The sequence below is a fragment of the Pseudochaenichthys georgianus genome, chromosome 3 (genome assembly GCF_902827115.2).
Source record: "Pseudochaenichthys georgianus chromosome 3, fPseGeo1.2, whole genome shotgun sequence".
NCBI lineage: Eukaryota > Metazoa > Chordata > Actinopteri > Perciformes > Channichthyidae > Pseudochaenichthys > Pseudochaenichthys georgianus.
Window position 1 is genome coordinate 36,350,831 of NC_047505.1, and position 25,458 is coordinate 36,376,288.

General features: G+C 39.2%; 1 protein-coding gene across 2 annotated transcripts; it reads right to left on the reverse strand.

The window, feature by feature from the left end:
* Positions 1–2,764: 2,764 nt before the first annotated feature.
* On the reverse strand, positions 2,765–24,529 carry rassf10b (Ras association domain family member 10b). 2 transcript variants are annotated; one of them, XM_071206882.1, is made up of 3 exons: positions 23,381–24,529; positions 4,206–4,257; positions 2,765–3,217 (listed from the first exon to the last, which is right to left on the reverse strand). In XM_071206882.1, exons 1-3 carry the CDS (start codon positions 24,335–24,337, stop codon positions 3,192–3,194), a joined length of 1,035 nt encoding a protein of 344 aa, XP_071062983.1. In that variant the 5' UTR covers positions 24,338–24,529; the 3' UTR covers positions 2,765–3,191. The 2 variants fall into 2 exon arrangements, with proteins under 2 accessions (XP_071062983.1, XP_033931978.1); XM_034076087.1 differs by lacking the exons at positions 2,765–3,217; positions 4,206–4,257 and having other exon boundaries at positions 22,864–24,529.
* Positions 24,530–25,458: the final 929 nt, after the last annotated feature.

Consider the following 25,458-nt stretch of genomic DNA (forward strand, 5'->3'; position numbering starts at 1 on the left):
CTTTAGGTGATAGTAGGCTGATTTAGTAACTGTTTTAATGTGACTGTTGAAACTCAGGTCGGAGTCCATGACTACACCTAGATTTCTGGCTTTATCTGTTGTTTTGAACATTGCAGACTGAAGCTCAGCGCTAACTTTTATACGTTCTGCCTTGGCTCCAAAAACCATTACCTCAGTTTTATCTTTGTTTAATTGGAGAAAGTTCTGACACATCCAGTCATTGATATTGAGGTAGGTTGACATATTTCAACATATCAGAGGCATTCTTGTGACCAACACATTTAAGGCTTGAGTCGAAAGTTTAAGTTGAAAGCTTACATTAAACAGACAAAAGATTGAAATGATTCTAACAAAGTGTGTGTGCGTGTGTGTGTGTGTGTGTGTGTGTGTGTGTGTGTGTGTGTGTGTGTGTGTGTGTGTGTGTGTGTGTGTGGTGTGTGTGTGTGTGTGTGTGTGTGTGTGTGTGTGTGTGTGTGTGTGTGTGTGTGTGTGTGTGTGTGTGTGTGTGTGTGTGTGTGTGTGTGTGTGTGTGTGTGTGTGTGTGTGTGTGTGTGTGTGTGTGTGTGTGTGTGTGTGTTTGCTTGTTTTGGACATTCTTTTGCTGTACTATAGTTTCTTCATATGCTTTGTTAACAGCTATCTTCCCTTCATTGCTCAGATCTCTGAGGGTATTATCTGTCAATCAATTAGAAACAACATCGTTTTTGAATAGTTAATGCAAATCACACTGTGTGCACCCTTAGTCGTTTTTTTTGTTTACATGAATAGTGTTGACCATAAATAAACAACATAAAACATTTGTCACCCATCTGTTGGTCTTCAATGGCAAATACAAAAAAAGAAAAACTGTCCAGCCAATACAAATTCTGTGGTTGTATCCATCGTGATTTATTCAGAAACTCTGAATTTGTGCATGGCAGTAACACAGGTCTCTTACAAAGCTTCCTTTGAATTTGACCCCCTGGTAGATTGCCCTAATCAGGTTATAATTGAATCATCAACACAACACCTGCTGACATGTTGAAGTCATCACTGAAGAGGATCATCTTGAGGGTGTAATTTCTTCATTTACGTGGAGTTGATCCATGGAAAGAGTCCCACAGATCTTTATGGAGTTAACTGCAGGTGACATAATGATTTAGAGGCCGTGCAGAGACCTAGGGGCTCCTGCTGCTCTCGGACCCCCACATGAGACCCTCTGCTCTGTCCTTGAAGATCCAGTGTTGGGCATCCTGCTGCTTAAAGTGTGTTTTCTTCGCCGGCTCCTACCTCCCCACCGGTCACCTTCATGACCTCCAGGGCAAAAAGGGTCAGATGGCAGCGATGCTTAAGTAACTTTAACCTCTGATAACGTGACCTGTGAACCCTGTGAGGACCCCAGGACAAAGACTGGGACATTTTCTTTGTGAGGGCTTGGCATGTTTTTGTTAGTGTGCACAAGGATGTGGGTTGTACATGTTTAAAGACATGCCAGGAAGTTGAAATGAAAGACATTTATTTTTGCGATATACTAATGCGATAACAGACACAAAGAGGCAGGCTGCTGGAATTATGACTGACCTCAAAAACATTTTCCTCTTTAATTATGTCTTCTTAGTAAAATAGCTTCAGAGAAAGACCCTTCAGATTACTGAGTTGAATCTCGAGTGGCTCCAGTGGGCGACTCTCCACACAGACTCCACCTCTGAAACAAAAGACAAGGAATGTGCTCATGTTTTTCTCTGAGAAAACTGTACGCATTACATTTGTGCTTGTCACATGTAAGAGAAAAGCCTTTTTTCCTATAAGGTCAGGCTAATTTATGGTTTTCTGTGTAACAAAGTGATGAATGAAAAGAGAGACACGTGAGAGAGCGGAGTACTGCGTGTGTCATTCACAGGGTGTGTAACACAGTACTTCCCCTTGTTTGAAAATGATTCTGCCCTAAATTCAAAGGACAAGGACACTTAAGATGGCTTGTATGTGTGATTTGTGGATGCCTTTGTGATGACCAATTTGAGTGACAGGGCATCTTTTGCAAACGTTTTGGAATATTAAGGCCACACTCCTACCCCTAGCTGTTGAAGGGTTAAGAATGTTTTATAGTTTTAGATTAAATGTCAGAATGAGGTTAGGATGCAGTTTCAATGGTAAAATGTTATGATGTGTTAAAGTTTCTGTTATCCAACTTTCCAAGGATGTTAACATCCTCACTCAGTGGACAGTGAAACAAGAACTGAAGTGAAATCTGTGTAATTGCTTGTCAAGAGTGATTTAAAGAAAAATACTTGCCTTGAGTTTCAACAGTCACATTAAAACAGTTACTAAATCAGCCTACTATCACCTAAAGAACATATCTAGGATTAAAAGTCTAATATCACAGCAGCATTTGGAAAAACTTGTCCATGCTTTTATCTTCAGTAGACTGGACTACTGTAATGGTGTATTTGCAGGTCTCACTAAAAAATCTATTAGAAAGCTGCAGCTAATTCAGAACGCTGCTGCTCGAGTCCTCACTAACACTAAGAAAGTGGATCACATCACTCCTGTTCTGAAGTCTTTACACTGGCTTCCTGTGTGTCAACGAATAGATTTCAAAATACTGCTGCTGGTTTATAAAGCTTTGAATGGTTTAGGCCCAAAATACATTTCTGACCTACTGCTACATTATGAATCAATCAATCAATCAATCAATCAATCAATCAATCAATCAATCAATCAATCAATGTTTATTTATATAGCCCAATATCACAAATGTTACATTTGTCTCAGTGGACTTCACAGTTTGTACAAAATATCAGTATGACAATACGACACCCTCTGTCTTTAGACCCTCACATCGTACAAGGAAAAACTTCTGGAGAAAACACACAGTTTTAAAGGGAAAAATGGGAGAAACCTCAGGGAGAGCAACAGAGGAGGGATCCCTCTCCCAGGACGGACAGATGTGCAATAGATGCCGTGTGTAAATTGAAAAGATAATACATTTGCAACATAGGTAGTCCAAATGTTTGGAAATGCATGTGTGTATAATAGGAAGATGAATCCACGAGGATATCCATCCAGGACCTATGATCCCGGACAACAACCACGACTCAAAATCCAGGGCTCGCGATGCAGGACACAGGACCGCAGGATCATCCATGACTCCGGATCCTAGCGTATATAGACAACCATGAACCATCCAGATCTCTCAGGTCTTCAGGGACTGGTCAGCTTTCTGTCCCCAGAGTCAGAACTAAACATGGAAAAGCAGCGTTTAGTTATTATGCTCCAAACATCTGGAACAAACTCCCAGAAAACTGCAGGTCCGCTGCAACTCTGACTACTTTTAAATCCAGACTAAAGACTTTTCTTGTTGCCGCTGCTTTTAATTGAACTATTCACATCTTAAACTGCACTGTAACTTTTATCCATGTATTTTTTCTTTTAATGTTTATTTTATTATCTTTTCTTTTGAATGACTGATTTTAAATGCCATTTTCTTAATGTCTTTTGTTTTTTGTAAAGCACTTTGAATTGCTTTGTGTTGAAAGGTGCTATATAAATAAACTTGCCTTGCCTTGTTAGAATCTGTCTAAGCTAAAGAACTTCATGTTGACAGTAGGTGGTTCCAGGCTGCTGACAGGATGGAGGGATGGACTTCTGCCACTCCTGGAGGTAATGTTATTCCTGCTGTGAGGAACTGTGTTACACCTGCTGCTCTGGCAGTGGATTAACACAGCAGGTGGATTGGTTTATGAGACATGGACAGTATCTGAGTCCATTCTTAAAAACACAAGACCAAGGTTGCTGCAAAGCAGAGTAGATAGTCCAAGACATGTTATGGCAGATCTAAGGAAACTGAGAGTGCATCAATACTTTCTTTCATTATCATTCTCAGATTTTTCTCAATCTTAATGACTATAACTGAAACTTAAATAATGGCCCCCAGAAAAAACTTCCATTAATCCAAAAGTTGAATGACAGCAGATTGATCAGCATCTTCTTTGATAGATCAATGGCATTTTTGAATGATTGTGAACTCATCATCTCTGGGTTTCAGGTTGGATGCAGTTTTAAGGCATCATCTTTTTTTATTTACAATTTTGACATTTTGTAAATATAAGTCCATAATAAAAACATGCGTGTGATGCAGCCTGATATCATGACAGAGGAATGTGTAGTACTGTATGTGTCCAAGAACTCGCCCTCAATCTCTACCCTGGAAAACACAAGGTCCATACTCATCATTTTCCTTTTGTGTCCTTTTGAAGAAAGCTTTCTGTGCGACCTCATCTGCAAAGCAAGACAGAAACGAGTCACTGCATACAGAAACATCAGAGCTCTGAAAATGAGCAGCTGTGGACCCATTAGTTAACATGAGCCGCCTGCAGCCCTCTCCAAAAGCAGTTCTGCTTCAGTGCACACTGGAGCTGTTACATTTTTAGTGGCTGAGCTAGACTCAGTCTGTAGTAAGATGCTTCTAGTGGCAGCTATTCTGAAATGAGCGCTCAAATAGTTGTTTCAATTTACCTTAATCACAAAACAACAGGGCTCCGATTTCGCCAATGTTTATCCGTCTGGACGCATTTTAAATATATATTACCTTGAGAAACACACATATTTGGCATCAGTAACTCGTAATACACACCTTCATTTGATAATATTAAAGGTGGGGTAGGTAATTCACTTCGGAAACACTTTTTGTTATATTCCATGGAATGCTCTTAACATCCCGATAGCAATGAATACATGAAATGCTTTGAGAATAAATACATAAAAAAATGTCATCTGTGGAAGCCGTGGCGCTGTAAAAAGCACGACCAGTTATTTTAGCCGGCCCTGCTAAAATAACTGGATGGCCTACCTGCCTGTCAGCCTTCCATCTGTGCACAAACTTTTCTCGTGCCCTCATTAGTCATGTGCGCGTTCGTGTGTGATGGAGGCATAGGTTGCGTTCCGATAATCCAAAAATCAGCTCCTAAATTCTAACCCTATCTCCTATTCCTTGACCTCTGAGTGAAACGTCACGGGGTTAAGGGATAGTGGATAGGAGAATTCAAAAGGACTTAGGAGAAGAGACTGCGGTACTTTAGAGAATCCGACTGCGCTTTCACTATCCGACGTGTTTATGATGCGCCAGCGGATGTCATGAATGTGCGTCTGCTGCTGTGGGGAAACTATGGAAACTACAGTTTTCTATAGCGGACTACAATATTGATGTTTAATAAGAACCACGGACTACTGTAAACTCATCTAGAGACTCTGCACCGTGCTCTGATGCTGTTGTTTTATGCTTTATGAACGTGGACAACAGAGAAACATATTCTTCATGACCAAAGTTGGAATTGAAATAAAAAAGGAAAGTGAAACTTATGCTCGTCACCCTCTCCCTCCGGTCCACTTTAATTCAAATGATCCCAATACGTATGATTGTATGAACTATGAAACAGTGGCGGTTCTAGACGAATTTCACTGGGGGGGCCACTGGGGGGCCAGTTATTTTCTGAGGGGGGCACAATAAATGCAGGACGAAAAAGAGAACTAGACAGTATGAAGTAATTGCGCATAAGAAAACAATGCAATACAGTTATTGGTATTTGTTTCAGTACACTTATTTATTTCAGATAGATCTTATAGTTAATACTGTTAGCTTGAGCTTAAGTTATAGTGCAATGTTTGCACTCACACCATATTTATATAAAAATAAAGGCAATGAACAGTTACATCTCTACTTTACATAAGGGTGTCTGCACAATCTCACATTACAGCAACAAAATCCTGCGGTTTTTGGCAAACCGAGTACCAGAAAATATACATTTAAAAAAAAAACTAAAAAAACTGAAACCTGACCCCCCCTAGAACCGCCCCTGCTATGAAAATATCTTAAAATCAATACAAATGTATTTATTATAAACGTTAGTCCTTACCATCTATCACTGTGTATATCACCATTCAAACATCTTTTAAAAGTTGAACAAACCCCACACAGCTCAGTAAAGACTGAGAGATGTTGACTTTATTTGATAATTTCAGTAAAAACTAACGTTCATATTTCTCATTTTGATTATAATACTGATGAACGTTCAGAAAAAAGCACTTTGGCAACTTACCACATACGTTTTAAAAAGCTTAATAAGCACCGTAACTTTCATGATATCATTTCTCCGTCATAATCGGTTGTTTCCGTGAACGGCCGACTGTTGAGTGACGGCAAATGCTGCGGCTGCAATGCATTGTGGGGCAGCATTTTCTCCTCTCCTTTCGGTAAGGGAGGTCCAGTGATTCCTAAGCTAAAGGGGGTTATAAAGGAAGTTTGAAATCTCCTTTCCTATCATTCTCATCATTCTAGAGAATTCGAATGGCACTTATCATGGCTGCCACTGAGGGACTTCCGGGTCATTTCACTCCTTTAGGAAGGTTCCTAAGCTAAATGGACTATTCGACTTCAGCCCTGGATACAGCGTGGGAGGCGGGGCCTCATTCATTCCTATGAGAGTTGCTCATTAGCGCATGATGATAAAATGGCCCAACTTTTGAGAGAGTGAAACGTCACAGATTACCCGGCATGCCTGAGAAGTACCCGTATGTGCGCTCATAGCGCATGCGCAACTTTAACCAAAATGCTCGTTCACATCAAGCACGTCAATTTGCGTACACGTAACAGCACCGTGCGTTCATGACAGCATGGTAATGGCTTGTTATTATGCAGTTAGCAGCTAGCGGCTAGCTAGTAATTATGCTAATGCCAACCCAGTCTCACGGCATTTCGTGTTCACCAACACGATTTTTAATCTATTGATTCGTGTTCACCATCACGATTTGCCCCTTTTTTTCGTGTTGCACAGCACGATTTTAAAAGCAATGTATTTCTACTGGTAACGTGTTTCGTGCCTGCAGGCTGCAGCACGTCTTTTTCTCCGGTCGGGTCGTGGAAGACTGGAAGCTGTGTGGTTCATAAAAACATGTTCTTACTCAATATCAAGCCACAGTTATTGCTTTTATTTTAAATCGTATAATTTCGGACTTTTGTTGTCGTCTGTGAGGAAAATAAATGGGGCTCAGAGCCTCAGGATACTGAAATCTGTATTTTTTAAATCTTTTTTTCCTTCTAATTTGTTATTCTTTTCAAAATAACACACTGTTATTTACTCACCAATAACACACAATTATCCTTGCTTTTATTTATTGGTTTAATTCCATAATCTCGGGCTTTTTTGGCGTCCGTCAGGAACTGAATTTCAAAATAAATATAACCGGAAACAGACGTAGGCAATTCGAGCGATTACCCAAGATCCTCAGCTATGGTTTTAAGCTCGCTGATTGGATGTGTTAGCCGCAATGCATGCTGGGATTTGGTGTTTATATTATATGAAATCCGGAAAACATTTTAAAAGTATAAAATAATACTTAATTCCGAGTGTTCTTGCTTTTCTCTTTGAAAGTCATCACATAACGGCATTGTAATACACGGTTCGGCTGCATTACATATTACAGATCTGCCGTAGTTCTTTATTTAGAGAGCCCTGATGAGAAGACCTTTGGAAAAACTGGAAGAAATGGCGCCGAAACTGAATATTTGACGTGGATCATAAATATATCAACAATTAAACAACATCTTCAATTTCTCTTCACACAATACGTCTCCTTGCAGTATCAACACTAATTCGGCTGACTTTTACATTTGATCTAATTCATAGATAGGTTATATTTACACCATAACGGTGCACAGCTGATAGAAAAGGACTGTAGTTTTCAAAGATATTACTGATTTTCTTTCAATGTAAGAATGTAAATACTGAGTCTGAAATAGTATAGCAATATGCTGTAAAATGATGTGAAAGCATGCATAAAACTATACATCTTCAGATGTTGTACATACACACTAATAATACAAAGTTATTATTAGTGCACCTTGTGTGCACCTCCTAGTGGTTAAAGCACGTTATTGAATTATTTATAATTATATTTGATTAAAAAAATATTAAGAGTACATACTTTCATAGGGGGAAAGTAGAAATATAGAAATATAGAATATAAAAAATCAAGAAGATACTATAAGTGATCTCTACAATAAAACAGTTTAGTGCAGGATGTACACAGATATTAATAGGAGGAGGTGAAAAACAGAAAAACGGATTAACCTTTATTTAAACATTAAATATTAAATATTAAGCCTGACAAAGTAATTAACGTCTAATATATTGCTTTCCTGCAATGTTAACTATGTTGAAGCACTTATTTTAACTGATATTATACACATTAATTATACTCTTATGTATGTAGATAGAATAAGAAATGTGCAGAATATGACAGTTTAATGGTGGAGGTACACACATATTGATAGATGTCTTGTAATGCACTGTTGAGGAACCTGTGACCCAAGTTTTTCATTCATTGCATAACTACACCGTAGTTGTGTATGATATGTCAATAAACCTTTGAAAATCTTGAAAGGGATGTGCAAAATAGCCATAATATACAGTCTTTAATTAACTATTAGTAGAGAATAATGAGTAATGAATATACTGTATTACTTGTTTCCATTCATGTCAATTGCAGATAAATATGTAGTCTTCTCAAGCACCAACTATCAAATATCTCTCCTGATTGTTGGCACTTGACAATCACCTTACCTGAATTGTACTCAGGTGTAACTAAAGTCTAATTTAAGGGTTGTTTATATTTCACATAATTAATCAGAATCTGCAAAGTAACTCAAATAAATGCAGTGGAGTAAAAATACCAGGTTAACCTCTGAATTGTAGTGGAGTAGAATTACAAAGTAGCAATGAGCTGTCATGTGGGTATACGGCATTAATATAATGCTGCGCATTATGGACACAAGTGATTTTCACCCATTTATTAATTATATGTTTTACATTTGATAACACCAATGTGTTTAATAATGGCAACTTCTAATTGTGGGAAAAACGAAAACGTTCAGTAGAGACGTCCCATAGAACATTTTGCGAAACACAATAGCCAGCATGTGTAGTTCTGGAGGGGTGTTCGATTCCAGTTTTGGATAGTCTGGCGTGGTTTCGTTCCATTTCACACAGCTGTTTGACGCTCTGGTAACCTTACGGGAACTGTAGTCCTAAACGATAGCTGGGGATTATGGGTAGTGTAGTGTATTCGGCCATCCTAAACTCAGAAATGTTGACAATCGCAATGATGCTCGAAATGTCCCTTATAGGCCTACGTCTGTTTCCGGTTATTTTTATTTTGAAATTCAGTTCCTGACGGACACCAAAAAAGCCCGAGATTATGGAATTAAACCAATAAATAAAAGCAAGGATAATTGTGTGTTATTGGTGAGTAAATAACAGTGTGTTATTTTGAAAAGAATAACAAATTAGAAGGAAACAAATATTTAAAAATACAGATTTCAGTATCCTGAGGCTCTGAGCCCCATTTATTTTCCTCACAGATGGCAACAAAAGTCCGAAATTATACGATTTAAAATAAAAGCAATAATTGTGGCTTGATATTGAGTAAGAACATGTTTTTATGAACCACACAGCTTCCGGTCTTCCACGACCCGACCGGAGAAAAAGACCTGGTGCAGCCTGCAGGCACGAACACGTTACCAGTAGAAATACATTGCTTTTAAAATCGTGCTGTGCAACACGAAAAAAAGGGGCAAATCGTGATGGTGAACACGAATCAATAGATTAAAAATCGTGTTGGTGAACACGAAATGCCGTGAGACTGGGTTGGCTAATGCACACATCAATCGTTATGTACTTCTATTATGCTGTAACAGGATCTAGTGATATCCAACAGAGCTTCATTTAGCATGAAAGAATTATTGCACTGTATATATATATATATATATATATATATATATACACAGTGCAATAAGCTTGTTAGTGCAATAAGAAGCTACAGGAACGTTAATCTACGTCGGTAATATTAACTTTATTTAATACAACATTTACGGTACAAGATTTACATCATACAGCCCATGTAGTATAATATTTTACAAATGATGAATTACAGCAAACATGTGCAATATATCCATTATTACAGCTCCGTGGGCTGGCAGTAAGGCGCAACCCTGTCTCCTAAAAATTACGTTCCCACAGAACTAATCTGCATTCTGAATTACGTTTAGCTAGAAACGTATTTACTCCCACGTTACGTTCGTTATGAACGTATCTTAACTACGTTTATTGTCTACATATCTTTGCCATTTATTGTCTTGCTTATAATAATGATAATAGTCATTTATAAATATCATTTTAGAGCACACCTTTGAAATCGACAATCGGGCTCGATATATGGTTAAATTAAAATCAGTAGGCGAGGCTGTAATTTCGCCAGCTGTTACTCTCATGAGCGAGGCAGAACATAATAGTTTTAACATGACAAAAAGCTGCTGTGTCGTTTATTGCACCTCAAACATTAAAACAAATCCAGAGTTACGTGTTTCTGTACTTCCTCTAAGAAGAAAGGACAATAACAGAAGAGGTCTGTGGCTTCAGGCTTGATTGCTGTTCAAATGACAGCGTTGGTTTCCCCAAAAGTGGGCGGGGCTGTAAAGTGAAGTAGATTTTACTCTCATCTATTATTCAAAACCATTCTATTTATTCTAACGTAAATTACATGCCAGTGTTTTATCTTTTTATTTATTTGTTTTTATTTTAAATCGTATAATGTCGGACTTTTTTTGTCGTCTTTGAGGAAAAGAAATGGGGTTTAGAGCCTCAGAATACTGAAATCTGTATTTTTTAAAATCTCTTCCTTCTAATTTGTTATTCTTTTCTAAATAACACACTGTTATTTACTCAACAATAACACACAATTATCCTTGTTTTTATTTATTCGTTTAATTCTATAATCTTGGGCTTTTTAGCCGTAAATAAAGTCACCAGAAACAGACGGGACATTTCGAGATTTAGGATGGCCGAAGACACTACACTACCCATAATCCCCAGCTAGCGTTTGGGACTACAGTCCCGTTGACAAACCCTGTGATGTTGTGCCAAGGTTACGCCGAGCGTCAAGCTCTTTGAAATGGAACGAAACCACGGCAGACTATTCAAAACTGGACTCGAACGCCCCACCAGAACTACACATGCTGGCTATTGTGTTTCGCAACATGTTCTCTATGGCACGAGTCTACTGGGAATTGTAGTTTTAAAAGACGTTTTTCCCAAATTTTGAAGTTGACAGTATTAAACTGTGTACAGCCCTGGAGGTTTAGGCGATAGGAAACACATTGGTGTGTACACATTTAAAACATGTAATTACTACATGGGTGAAAATCGCTTGTATCCATAATGGGCATGCATTAATATATACCCACACGACAGCTCATTGTTACTTTGTAATTCTACTCCACTACAATTCAGAGGTTAACCTGGTATTTTTACTTCACTACATTTAGTTTAGTTACTTTGCAGATTCTGAATAATGATGTGGAATATAAACAACCCTTAAAGCAGACTTTAGTTACACCTGAGTAAAATTCAGGGAAGGTGATTGTCAAGTGCCAACAATCAGGAGAGATATATGATAGTTGGTGCTTGAGAAGACTAAACATTTATCTGCAGATCTTTATAAAGTATATTCATTACTCGTTATTCTCTACTAATATTTAATTAAAAACTGTATAATGGCTATTTTGCACATCCCTTTCAAGATTTCAAGATTTTCTAAGGTGTATTGATCTTATACATAACTTGGGTCGCAGGTTCCTCAACAGCGCATTACAAGACATCTATCAATATGTGTGTACTGTATACCTCCACCATTAAACTGTCATATTCTGCACATTTCTTATACTATCTACTACATACATAAGGGTATAATTAATGTGTATAATATCAGTTAAAATAAGTGCTTCAACATAGTTAACATTGCAGGAAAGCAATATTTTACACGTTAAGTACTTTGTCAGGCTTAATATTCATCTGTAGATAGATACCCCCAAAGCTTTTTTCTTGTTTAAAAGAAGACCTTAACCTAAAGTATTCTTTAATGTGTTAATAAAGGTGAATTCGTTTTTCTGTTTTGCACATCCTCATATTAATATCTGTGTACATCCGGCACTAAACAGTTTTATTGTCGAGATCACTTAGTATCTTCTTGACTTTTTATATTCTATATTTCTATCATTGACCTTCTACTTTCCCCCTATGCAAGTATGTACTCTTAATATTGTTTTAATCAAATAACATTATTCAACAAAAATAATTCAATAACATGTTTTAACCACTAGGCGGTGCACACAAGGTACACACAGCATACTAATAATAACTTTGTATTATTAGTGTAGACACTTATGTATGATTAACATCTGAAGATGTGTAGTTTTACTCATGTTTTTACATACTTTTACAGGATATTGCTATACTATTTCTCATGTTTTACTTCTACACATTAATATCTGATTTGTAAAACATCACAGACAGAAAGGCATATCCGTCATTTAATGGTAAGCTATTGAAATTGTGATTCCATAGATGTGTCTCCCATCACCCAAATCCCCTGACTATTCTCTCAACTCAGTATTTACATTCTGATATTCAAAGAAAATCAGTAATATCTTTAAAAACTACAAGTCATTTTCTATCAGCTGTGCACCGTTATGGTGTAAATATAACCTATATACCAATTGGATCAAATATAAAAGTCAGCCGAATTACTATTGATACTGCAAGGAGACGTGTTTTGTGAAAATAAATTGAAGATGTTGTTTAATTTATGATCCACGTCAAGTATTCAGTTTTGGCAGCAGTTCTCCTGTTTGTCCAGAAGTCTTCTCATCAGGGCTCTATAAATAAAGAACTACAGTAGATGTGTAATATTTAATGCAGCCGAACCGTGTATTACAATGCCGTTATGTGATGACTTCCAAAGAGAAAAGCAAGCACACTCTGAATTAGGTATTATTTTATTTTTCGTTGTCGGATATCATATCTTATTAACACCATATCCCAGCGTGCATTGCGGCTAAAACATCCAATCAACAAGCTTCAAGCTGAGGATCTTGGGTAATCAGTTTTACGGCTAAAATTCCCAAGATTATAGAATTAAATGAATAAATAAAAACAAGGATAATTGTGTGTTATTGTTGAGTAAATAACAGTGTGTTATTTAGAAAAGAATAATAAATTAGAAGGAAAAGATTTAAAAAAATACAGATTTCAGTATTCTGAGGCTCTGAGCCATTTCTTTTCCTCACAGACGGAAAAAAAGTCCGACATTATACGATTTTAAATAAAAACAAATAAATAAAAAGATAAAACACTGGCATGTAATTTACGTTAGAATAAATAGAATGGTTTTGAATAATAGATGAGAGTAAATCTACTTCACTTTACAGCCCCGCCCACTTTTGGGGAAACCAACGCTGTCATTTGAACGGCGATCAAGCCTGAAGCCACAGAGATCTTCTGTTACTGTCCTTTCTTCTTAGAGGAAGTACAGAAACACGTAACTCTGGATTTGTTTTAATGTTTGAGGTGCAATAAACGACACAGCATCTTTTTGTCATGTTAAAACTATTATGTTCTGCCTCGCTCATGAGAGTAAAAGCTGGCAAAATTACAGCCTTGCCTACTGATTTTAATTTAACCATATATCGAGCCCGATTCTCGATTTCAAATGTGTGCTCTAAAATGATATTTATAAATGACTATTATCATTATTATAAGCAAGACAATAAATGGCAAAGATATGTAGAAAATAAACGTATTTAAGATACATTCATAACAAACGTAACGTGGGAGAAAATACGTTTCTAGAAGATATGTAGAAAATAAACGTATTTGAGATACGTTCATAACAAACGTAACGTGGAAGAAAATATGTTTCTAGAAGATATGTAGAAAATAAACGTATTTGAGATACGTTCATAACAAACGTAACGTGGGAGAAAATACGTTTCTAGCTAAATGTAATTGAGAATGCAGTTTAGTTCTGTGGGAACGTAATTTTTAGGAGACAGGGTTGTAAGGCGATATGAGTCCGTTGTTATTGTGCATCCATGGGTAAAGAGAAACTCATGTAGTGCTGAACACGTAACATGAACGTGCCGGGCGGCGCGGTCCCGTGGGTTAGATGCGCGTTCATAATGCCGAGGGAAATAACTCTCAGAATAACGTTATTAGCACATTTGTACAACTTGAGGAACGAATGTTTTTAATAAGGGCTATACAAGTGTTCATACTGGGTTGTTTATTTAGTTTAAAAAAAATTATCCAACGAGTTACAGACCACTCTTTCCCAATGTAAGTCAATGGGAAAAAGTGTTTCTGGGCCCAGCAACCAAACGGAAGTGTAGTACCGCCGTTTGGCCAGCACGAATATTCTCATCAGACTCCGGCGCACTTCCTGGGGGCTTGGCTGCTGAGGGACTTCCGGGTCATTTTACTTGGTTAGGAAGGTTCCTAAGCTAAATGGACTATTCAACTTCAGCCTTGGAACCATAGACTGTATATATAAATGGACGTAGGGTCCGTGACGTCACCCATAGGATTCTGCAGAGTTGCCGTGAAGCCCTAAGTAGGCGGAGTCGGCCACTAACGGCTCAACAGTGACGTCAGAGTTCAACTCCCGCCTTCTCCAAATAAGGGCAAAGAGGCGGGACCTGCTGCCACCGAGCTGGAAGTTCCAGAGCTAGCTGAAGCTACCAAGCTAAGCTAACATGCTCCCCATCTGCACGCTGCCGTCGCATTTTACGTTTCTAAGGTAAACGGCCTTGAAACTATTCAGCAAAACTATAAATGATAATCTAAGTTATTGAGTTTTTAGCATAATACTTCAGAATCTTAAAACCCCTTAACGTTTGTATGCAATTGTGCTAAATTCAACACTGGAATCAAGCAAATATTAATGTTTGCATGACATTAGTTATTTATATTTTGATATCACTTAATTACACGTTTAATACATTTAAGTCAAGCTAAGGTACATGTGATGGTAGCTAGTTAGTGCTCTTACCTGTGAGGCCTCCTCCAAACAGCATAATAACCAGACTGTATCATTAAAACTAAGTACCAGTTCTAGATCCTTGACTTTAGACAAACAATTCAAAAGACAAAATGTATTTAAAGACCAATCTTTATTTGAAGGGGCCTCTTAACCTGAGATATTAGTTATACAGTAATAGTATTGACAATCTAAAAAAACGGAGCAACTCAACAGTCAACTTTATGTTTCTTATTGTCTAAAGCATTTATTATTTTCATTTCATATTCAGTGTGGACGGATTGAGACAGCGTGGTGTCCAGAGAGCTGCAGAGACTTCAGGGAGAAACCTCTGTGTGATGGACGTCCTGTCTGTTGGTGTGGAGAGGACTGAGGGTCTTTCCTCTGCGAGGAGGACCAGGGCTGATGGAGGAGCCCATGCTGGGCATAGCTGATACCAACTGCACAGGCCTAGTCTGTCACGTTATTTGACTAAATGTGTTTACTTATACATTTAATAGGCTTACACCTTCTGTCCATATGTGCTTTTTATTTAAAACATTTGATTAACTTTTGGTTCACATTTCAATAAATTGTATTTGTATCCTTTTGTCCATTATTCTTACTGAAAATGTTAGATTACACATTCACATCTGACTGAAGATTGGCCCCATTTATTTGTGACGTTGCAAACTCTGCGGTACAAGGCACAAGTGATGTGAAGCTCATAAAGTGAGACAAATAGAAATAATCAGCTGATGGAGTGTAGATGTGGAAATAGGTGCATTCGATCAGCTGACTGTTTTTACAATAAAAGTAGTTTCTTAGTGAATGTCATGTACTGGTCTTAAAATATCATAATATTAGCTTTTAATGATCCTCTTGGATGTTCTTCTTGACCCTCAGAGAAGGAGAAAATGTCATGTCTTTCAGGCATGTCCTTTCCTAACAAAAATGACAGGAAACATAAAACATTATCGCAGAACAAGTGTGTTATTTATGAAAGCGTGTGTTTGTGTGTTATGGGGCTGTAGATATAATTATTTTGTAATTGAAATGTTTTTTTTTTATTTTAACAGTGAGCAATCAGATTATGAATGAACAGTATGAAGTTCATCAACATTGAAATATATGTTATTATCAAAATAATATTTAACTGTTACAAAACGTAGTGCAACTGTAGAAGCTTGCTCTGTTGTCTCACTGAAAGAATAACTTTTACCATGTTTTTACAGACAATATTGAGAGATAAATATTAGCAGTTCTCACTATGTGTTAAATATCTTTGCCTTCAATACATTAAATTAGAAAGCTGACAAAGTCATATTGCTAAATATCTAAATGTAACTTTTTGCATGGAATAAACCCTCAACTTAACTGATGTGTAGGTGATCTGGTATTTAGTATTGTTTATTGGAATGTATATCAGTGTATTCAAGTCAATACTTCATTTATTTAAACCAATATCTTTCTTGATTCTTTGTACAGTATGAAAAAAAGAGTCTTTGTACCTGTGCTGAAGTTCACTGCTGTGAGGAGTCCAGTTCTGTCTCTCACTCTCTGGTCCAGCCTGTCTGCATCACCTGGACAGCTTAAACAAACAGATATATATGTAAAGTACCATGTGTACAAACAATATAACTGATTCTCTGCTGTTGAACATGTTGGATTGTGTATTGTCCGAGTCAGGGTCCTTTTTATTTTACTGTAACTTTGGAAGTTGTGTTACCAATGCTTACTGTTTATTTGATACCCATTTGGTAATGCAATTAATAAAAACAACAAGGTTTGGGTTCGTTCTTCAGATGACTGTGATGTTAACGTGTAAGCTCGATAATGAACTCCAGCTCAATCAACCATATTGTAATATCTAAGTAATCATCTTGAAATATGACATTAATAATTGTAATATACACACATCTTATTGTGAGGTTGATTTCACATACACTACTTCGACATTAGCTTGTCTACATACTTGAGCATAGCCAATTTAAATTAACCTTAGATGCATCCAGTTCTACCTACATAATAAAATATCTCTAAGTTACAAGGATGTAACCTTATTTTATCAACCTCAAACAGAAGCCGTTTGTTCAACAGTATTATCCCACTTAACGCTTAACACTTGTCTATTTCGTTTTAACCTTTATATATACAGTCTATGATTTTAACTTGGAGGCTACGATTAGCATCGTTAGCACCGATGTAGCTACCACTAGCTGACATGCTAACCCAAGCCTTACCATTCATTACGTAGCTGATTAAAATCATTAACACATAAATAAAGCACTCGAATTGTACTTACCGCATTCATGCATCGTCTGTTTTAACCGCAGAGCGAGTCAGAATACTCCGATATATAAGCATGAAGAACAAACAACCACGGCCGGCTACAAGTTGTGTTTCCTGGATGAGCTGAGCAGGCAGAGTCCCTGTAGCTTCACGGAGCAGCTAGCAGAGAGACAAGAAGCTAACAGCGGCAGGCACTTGACAGAGCCGTCACTCAATGTGACCACGCCCTAATTAATGCAAAAAAAATTCTGCTGTAAAGTTGGGCATTTTAACATGGGGGTCTATGGAAATTGCTCCTTTCTGCAGCCATCGCCTATCGGCCAATATATGAACTGCAGTGTGTGGCACTTCCGTATTGGCTTCCCGGCTCTTCCCCAGAGTTTGCCGCTTGCTTGGAACGCAACCATAGACTGGTTGGAGGAGGGGCTCTGTAAGGAAGTCTGATGCCCCTTTCACACCAGCGCCTTTTCAGCTCCGGCTCGGAGCTAGAGCCTGAAAAGCGCCGGGTTTTCCAGTTCACACCGGAGCTGCTCTTAGCTCCGGAATCCGCTTCATTTCCAGCTCCAAAAAATTGTCGGTCCAGAGGCAAGAGCTTTGGAGCTAAGAGGTGACGTCGCTTACGTCTCTCTTACGTCGAGGCGTGCAGGAAACTAAACCCACCTCCCATGGGTCGACTGTTATGCCTGCCTACAAGCAGTAGTGCCTATAAACACACTTTATAAAGTCAGGCAACACTAACCAGGCTTCATGTGATTCTGTTTATTTGTGCCTTACTTTGACCATCCGTTCACTGTTATCGATCATTGTGGAGAGAGGCAGACGTGTTGTTTTGTATTATTGCAGCTATCAGATGCAAGTAGTCAGTTTATCTTCGGTTGCTATGCTAACATCACCCGTTTTATACCAGAGACACTTTAATAACAGCGTTGTGATACCAAACAGTGTCAATTCAGACTGACACACATTCACTTAGGCTAAGGGAACTGGGGATATGCATCAGCTGCTTGTGTGAGTCGGACAGTGAATACTTTAGAGCGGCCGCTGCCGTGTGAGCTAACCGGGAGCTAACGGGAGAATAAACTCCTGTGGAAGAGCAGCACTGCAGCGGTCGGTAAATGCTGCAGAAACACATTAATAAACAATGAACCACGGCACTCTGGAGCAAAGCATAAGGTTGGAGAAGTCATTATTCAATTTATTCTGGCTTCGTGTGATTAAAAGCAACACGATCATCGACCCGACGCTGTTGTTGTTGTTGTTGTGAGCTTCCGTTGGGGAGCAAATCAGCGATGTAAACGGTGACGTCATGACGCAGCAAGGGCAGCTCTGGGGCGCCAGTGGGCGGTGTGCACAGAGCGGGAGCTGAAAAGGGAAACCGGAGCTGAATCAGAAAAGCTCCCGCTCGGAGCTAGAAACTGAAAAGCGCTAGTGTGAAAGCCGCATCAATGAAGGGGCAGATTTTTTTCGGCTGCGTAATTTCAAATTCAAAAAAGGCACAATTCACATTTACCATGAATATTATTTTGCATTTAAATATTTTTTTTAGCTGGTGTGCTTAGTGTCTATACTGTGAACATTAAAGAGCCTGTGACACGGTTTTCCCCCATCATCCAAACCCATCAATTTGAGTACATATTGTCCCCTTGAAAACCGTTACTGAACTGATTTTGGATATTTGTACTTTGATAACCATTAATCTGCCTTCAATGTTGACAATTTTCTGGATCTTCTCGCGGATTCTTCAAGTCCCGCCAAATGATGGGTGACGTCATTGCGGGCACAGTGCTCCAGCTGCACCGTCCAGGATCCCAGCATCTGCATGTAAACCTTTATATATATATACAGTCAGATGTAAACGCACGACGGCGCACACAGCAGCAAGCTCAGACAGCGATGACAGGTTAATGTTGAACGTGTCTGAGATCTCATATGAGGCTGAAGGATGGTTTATGTTGTATCTGTTAGAAGTTTAGGAATGAGGTGCGTCAATATGGGCGATCATATGGTCATGTAGCCAGTGGTGGACTGGGACTAAAAATCATCCTGGGACTCTCGACCGGCCCACTTCGGTACCGCTAGTAAATTGTCAACGGGGGGAGTGGGGGATGTCAGGGGCGGCGGGTGCTTTAGATAGTAAATGTAAATATGTAAATATTTGTGTCACTGCATCCTGGTAAAATACAAATATAATGTATAATGTCTGTGTCTTTGACATTAGCGCTGCTCGCCACCTGTGCCCTGTACTACGAAGCCAGTTCAACAGACCCTGGATATGTTTGAGTAACAAACAAACTAACAACAAACTAACAAACGAGATCTAAGCGGTCCTACGACGCTGGTTATCAACTCGGTAAATCAAGCCAGGGTTTCTCTCTCCAGCTGAGAGCGCGTTCACGTCTAAGACACGAGTGGATCTGACTTTAATTACATTTGTCTCGAGTGTTTCGTCAACATAATGTGTTAAATAATACTTCTGCATACAGTCTGTGACACTGTGAGTGTTGCACGGCCAGATGAGGCTGGAGAAGCTGACTCAGATAAGGAAATATATGATATATTATGATATTATATGATCGATGATCTCATTGATGATGTAATATGAATGATAAGTGCGACACGTCGGCGTCTTCTCTGCATACGGCAGTTTAAACTGTATTTCCTTTATCCTGTAATATGACTTGAGAGATTTAAACTCCGCACACTGAGTGGATCTCTTTTCTATAGACGCCGGAGGCGGACAGCGTCAGGTAAAATAAGTTATTTAGCCTTCTCAAACCTGAGCCTCACGCGCCGCCTATGGGGGATGTGCTAGTGACTTATCCGACCGGCCCACTTCGGTACCGGCCCATCGGGATTCGTCCCGATGGCCAGTCCGCCACTGCACCCAGCCCACGTAAACTGTCAACGGGGGGAGCCTCGCTGCGGGGAAACGGTGGACCTAGTGTCCCGATCGGAGTGGGAATAATAATAATAATCCGTGCATTTTATCCATTAATTTCCCCAACATTGTGGTAAAAAACCACACGTTTAATCCACGTTGGTGTACTACAACTACAAAAAGCATCGGTTTGTTTTCTCATCAGTAAATGCAGACCGGCTCAAACAAATCATCCTCACTCATCATTTAATGTATCATATGTTCGCCGAATTGACATGAAAGCACTAATAAATGTAGTTTCATCCACTTGAGTTTATAACCACAAAAATAATCGATTTGTTTTTATATCACATCCGACGGGAGGAAATTCAGCAGCTCTCACTCCCGATTTTTAATCCTAATGTAATCATCATCTTCACCACGATCATTTATGTTTATGTCGCCGAATTGACATGAAAGCACTGACAAATATGAATATACTGTAGTCAACTTCATTAAAACGTTCTTAACGTGCCTAAACTCAGTAATTCACCATTTCTACGCATGACACAACACACTTTGTCCGTGTTTGGCTCTCGAAGCGTTCCCGCATTGACGTCACTTCCGGCTTCCCCCAAAACTTCAAAATGAGTGAAGGAATTTCCCCGCGATGTTCGAAATTATTGATATTTAACGAAACGGTATCGCTTTTTCTTTTTTAAACTGACGGTTCGAGATTACTAGTAGCCCAATATTTCATTGCACAACAGTTGTTGGGATGGTGTCACAGGCTCTTTAAATGTAAAGTGTCTGGAAGCAATTACCCGGAAAAAAAAAAAGTATAACAATTTTACTGACAAATCACAACAAAGTTTTCCTTCTTACTCTTTTTTGCTTCATTTATTTTCTCAGCTTTGCATCTTTGTCACCTTTTAAACTTTGTTTAACGCCACCTGATGTTTGTTTGGCAGATCATTTACATATTAACCTATGTCTAGATGACTGCTCATCATAATGAACATAAGACGTTTTCTGTTAATAATTTGATGATAAACAGAAAGTGTCTGAGGAGTACCATAGTAATAATATAATTGCAGTACTAAACAAAACCAAACCCCCATCACTGAGTACAATGTGAACCCAGACTTTACTCCAAGTGGTTCTCCGATATTCACACATATGACCGTTATGTAGCAGTTTCTCTGCACAGTCACTGTATATGCTGAGAAAGCATTTAACATCTATTCTCCTTCGTGTGGTTTTGAATAACTCAATACAGCTTTTTAAAGTAGGTAAACGGCACCTGGGAGACAGGAAGGAAGTAATGTATACTTTAGTCTCGTCTTGTGTATCACTGTGTATTCGAAGAGGGTTTATTGAGGGTGGAAACTCAAAACTCTTTCTAATGCTATCAAACCTTTTTTATTCTTTCCCGCTGAGTGTGGAAACTTTTTCTGAAAGGAATGAAATCAGGAAGGAGCAGTAGTATCACTGTGTTATAATGGAAAGTGCTTTTTAGTTGCTGCAGCAGGGATGTTACGTCCTGTACTGTGTTGAAATAAACACAGCATCTTTGTTTATTTAAAAAGGCCTTGTACAGTGTTTCAGGGTGTATCAAACTCAGAACTTTGTCATATGGTGTCATCATGGTACACAGCTATAGTCACACTATACTTGTTTGTCGATATGTACAGTCTCTGACTACCTTGTTTATATTTATTAAGCACTAACTAGCTTCTGAAAATGTACACGCCTATTTTGGGAACACAATAAAATGCCATGAAGGACTTTCAATCATTAATATGGATGTATATTGATCAAACCTTTTTTCACTTGATACCAAACATTTACTATTATCACTTGCATTGTACTGATCCCATAGCAATGCTCGCTCTTTCCCACAGTTCACTCTATTTTATGAAACTCTTATGTATAGTAACATGAAGCCAAGCAGGCTGAGGTAGACATGTAATTGGAGGCCTGCTGTGACTGAATGAATGTGACTGAAAGTGGAACTAATTAATAAAAACGTTTATTTTTGTAATTACTTCCTCAATAAGCACTACTTTCATACACGTGGCAGTGTTTATTAATACGAACAGTGAAGAAGAACTGCTTACCAAATATACCTCATATTATATCTAATGTCAGGAGTGAGGGGGAGTGAAGGAAAGACAATCAAAAACAAAAGAGAAGGAACTTTTTTTCTTGACCACACACTTAAAGTGACTGTGTATTAGGCAGGGAAACTGTGCAGGACATTTATGAAACATAGGGGGCAAATATGTTTAACAGCTGGCAGATTAAATGTGACTTTGTGCTGCTGTTCCAAAACTCTGAAAGGCTCTTAAAAACCACTGAAGAGGTTTGGCTGTGAAATGTTTTCTCTTAAAGTTCAGAAGCAATCATTCTGAGTTAGGAGGACACATCATGGGGGATGAAGCTGCGGTGCGTCTCTCTATCAGACCGTCTGTGTTGTCTGTGCCTGATTTGCCGTCAGACTTTATTATGACTTCATGATTCACAGCAAAGAGGTTTACTCTCTCACAGTGTCTGGGTCACAGTGCAGCTCACAATCTGCAAATAAAAAGCTTTGAGTGTGTATTATATGTATTGACATGGTGTAGGCGGAAATCATCTGCCTCAAAGTATTTGTGGCACATTTATGCTTTTCATCTCATGTCATCTCTTAACATTGCCCTTTTGACTGGAACATTTTCACAAATCTGATTTGGGTCATTGCAAAGAGAAACAAGTGAACTCAAGCTTAAAAAATAGCATTTATTTTTTATGTGAAAACAACTTTCTTAAAAAAACAAAGACGGTTGTAGTTCTTCACAACAAGATGTTAAAAAAATATAGGGATATGTGAGTTGCCATATGAACAGTTTCTTTTAAAAACACCATATGAAAATCTCAGTTGTCATCCATGTTTACAAAAGTCAATAGGATCCCTGAGACTCTAGAAAGTCCTTTTGATTCTAGTTGAAAACAGCCTGTCCATCATGGTACACCCTAAACCAGTGACTCCCACACTGGGTGGCTGTCTGAGTCCTGACTGTGCAGGGAACTTAAGCCAGTGTCCGAGTCGTCGTCGTTCACACTGTGAGATTTGGACAGACCCCTGGCCCACTCATTTTTGCTCATCATCCCCATCTTATCATCTGTCCCGAGGCTGCTGCACCCGTCCTCACTGCCCGTCCCTTCATCTATGCCCAAAGTGTTCACTTTCTCCAGCAAATCCCTCATCTCCTTCTCCCTCGCCCCACAAATCTCCTGGGTCAAATCTAAATCGCTCCTAATAGCTTCTAAATCCGTGTTGAGGCGCAGACCAATGTATGAACTCACATCTAGCTGTGTTCTGATCCTGTCCTCTTCCAAAAGCAGCTCGTTCTCTGGTGCTGTGAGAGCCTCGGAGCTGGGGGGGGACGGTGTGTCTTTGCTCTGCAGCTCCACTGTCCTCCTGTGCATCCAGCTGTGGTTCAGCTCCTCCTGCATCTGCACAGTGTAGATGTCTATCAGGGCTTCCTGCTCCCACAGCTCCTCTTGTAGTCTCACCACCTCCTCACAATTCAGGACATACTCTTCAAACTTGACCAGAGTCTCAGCTGAACACACTCTGTCTCCCTTTGTCCCAGCACCATCCACTAAATACGTGTCCTGCACATAGTTAACTCCATGTCTCTTAATTCTGTCAAAATGCACCGTTGCCTCGCACCTGTCGATGTCTGAGTCCAGCTCAGTGATCCTCTGGACCTGCTGGCGGATCGTATGATCCTGAGAAATCACAACATGGACCAAAGTTTCCATCTTTTCCGCAGATGACGCGTCTCTCTGCGCCCTCTTGTTGTTGATCTTCTCTAACTTTCTGAACGCTTTCCTGACGACCCGACGCTGTTTCTCAGGCGGGATGCCACCCATGGGAGACCGCGAGGTGCCCTTCGTGCCACAGGGGCTCTGTTTGCTGAGCACCACGCGCGCCTCTGCGCTCCGTGCTCCGTGGTTCGCCAAAGATGCCTCGCTCTTCACCAGCACGAACTGCACATTCCCCTGCTCCTCTCCCCACGCGAACCAAAGCCGGAAAATCTTGGTTTTGTTCGGTAAAATCCTCTCGAAGCCTCTCCATTTCTCCACGATGCAGTAAGACTGCGGGCATGCAGCTGTGGAGAGGCCGTGTTGAGAGTTCTGGTCCTCCAAAAGCACTTTGACAACATCCGCGCAGGTTGTGCGCTTTGACAAGCCGAAGACGAGCTTCTCCTCTCGGCAGACCCACACTGATATCTTACTCTCCTCCGGCTCCATCATGAATGTCTGCTAAACCCTATTTCTTATCAACAGAAATGAGAATTAAGTAGTTCTTAAAATAGATTTAAATCCGCATGTCTGGAGAAAAGCGCAGCTGTGTCCATACTCATCTCCTGTGCGTGCATGCGCGCTGCATCCCAGAAGCATGAGAAGTTTCTGATGGAGCTGGGGGTTTAGAGAGCACCATGTAGGCGTCTGTGTACTTCAGAGGCCTTAAGGCACGATTTCGGTGTGTTTATGCTGTGCCCCTCATGAGACTGCCTCTGCTGTGATCACATGACCAGGTCTCAGAAACGAGTTGCGATTGTCTTTGGCTTGTTGAGCGCGGTGAAGTTTTGGATATTTGACAGACATCCAATCCGGGTCCAGCAGCTTTTTCTGCCTCAGTTTATTTATATATATATATATATATATATAATATATATATATATATAAATGTTATTCATTGGGATAAACCCCTTGAGATGCACCATCTCGTTTTCAAGGGGGTCCCAACAATAGCAACAACTTACAGACATAAACAAAAAGACAAAATGCAAAACATGACACACAAGACAAACCATACATGTCTGTTAAGTGAAATTCAAGCAATGCACACAATCATTACAATTTGAGACAGTCAAGCAAATCAGTTTCATCAATATCAGTTATAACAAGTACAGACCAGTTGAAAGTGAGATAACAATGCATGTTTAAATATACCCAATGATGCAAGAGATCTAATAGCAGCAGGTAAAGTATTCCAGTCAGTTGGGGCTTTAAACATGAAACACTTCTGCCAATCAATGGTTGTGCAGAGGGGACAGAGAAATACATCTGAACAGAATGTCTAACTTGATGAATTGGTGACAAAATACTGCTTTAAATAAGGGGGATAGTTAAGATAAATGCATTTAAATATCAGCTGAAGCCAATGCATGTGTCTTCTATTTAAAGAAGGCCATTGAAGTTGGTTATACATTGTGCAGTGATGTACGAAAAGGACAATCAAGAACACATCTGCATAGTCTATTGTAGGCTATGTTGAGTGGAGCAAGATCTGATTTATGTGCATTTTGGTAGACAACATCAGATTCACAATAGTCCATAATCGGAAGAATAAGTTGGGAAGCAATTCTCTT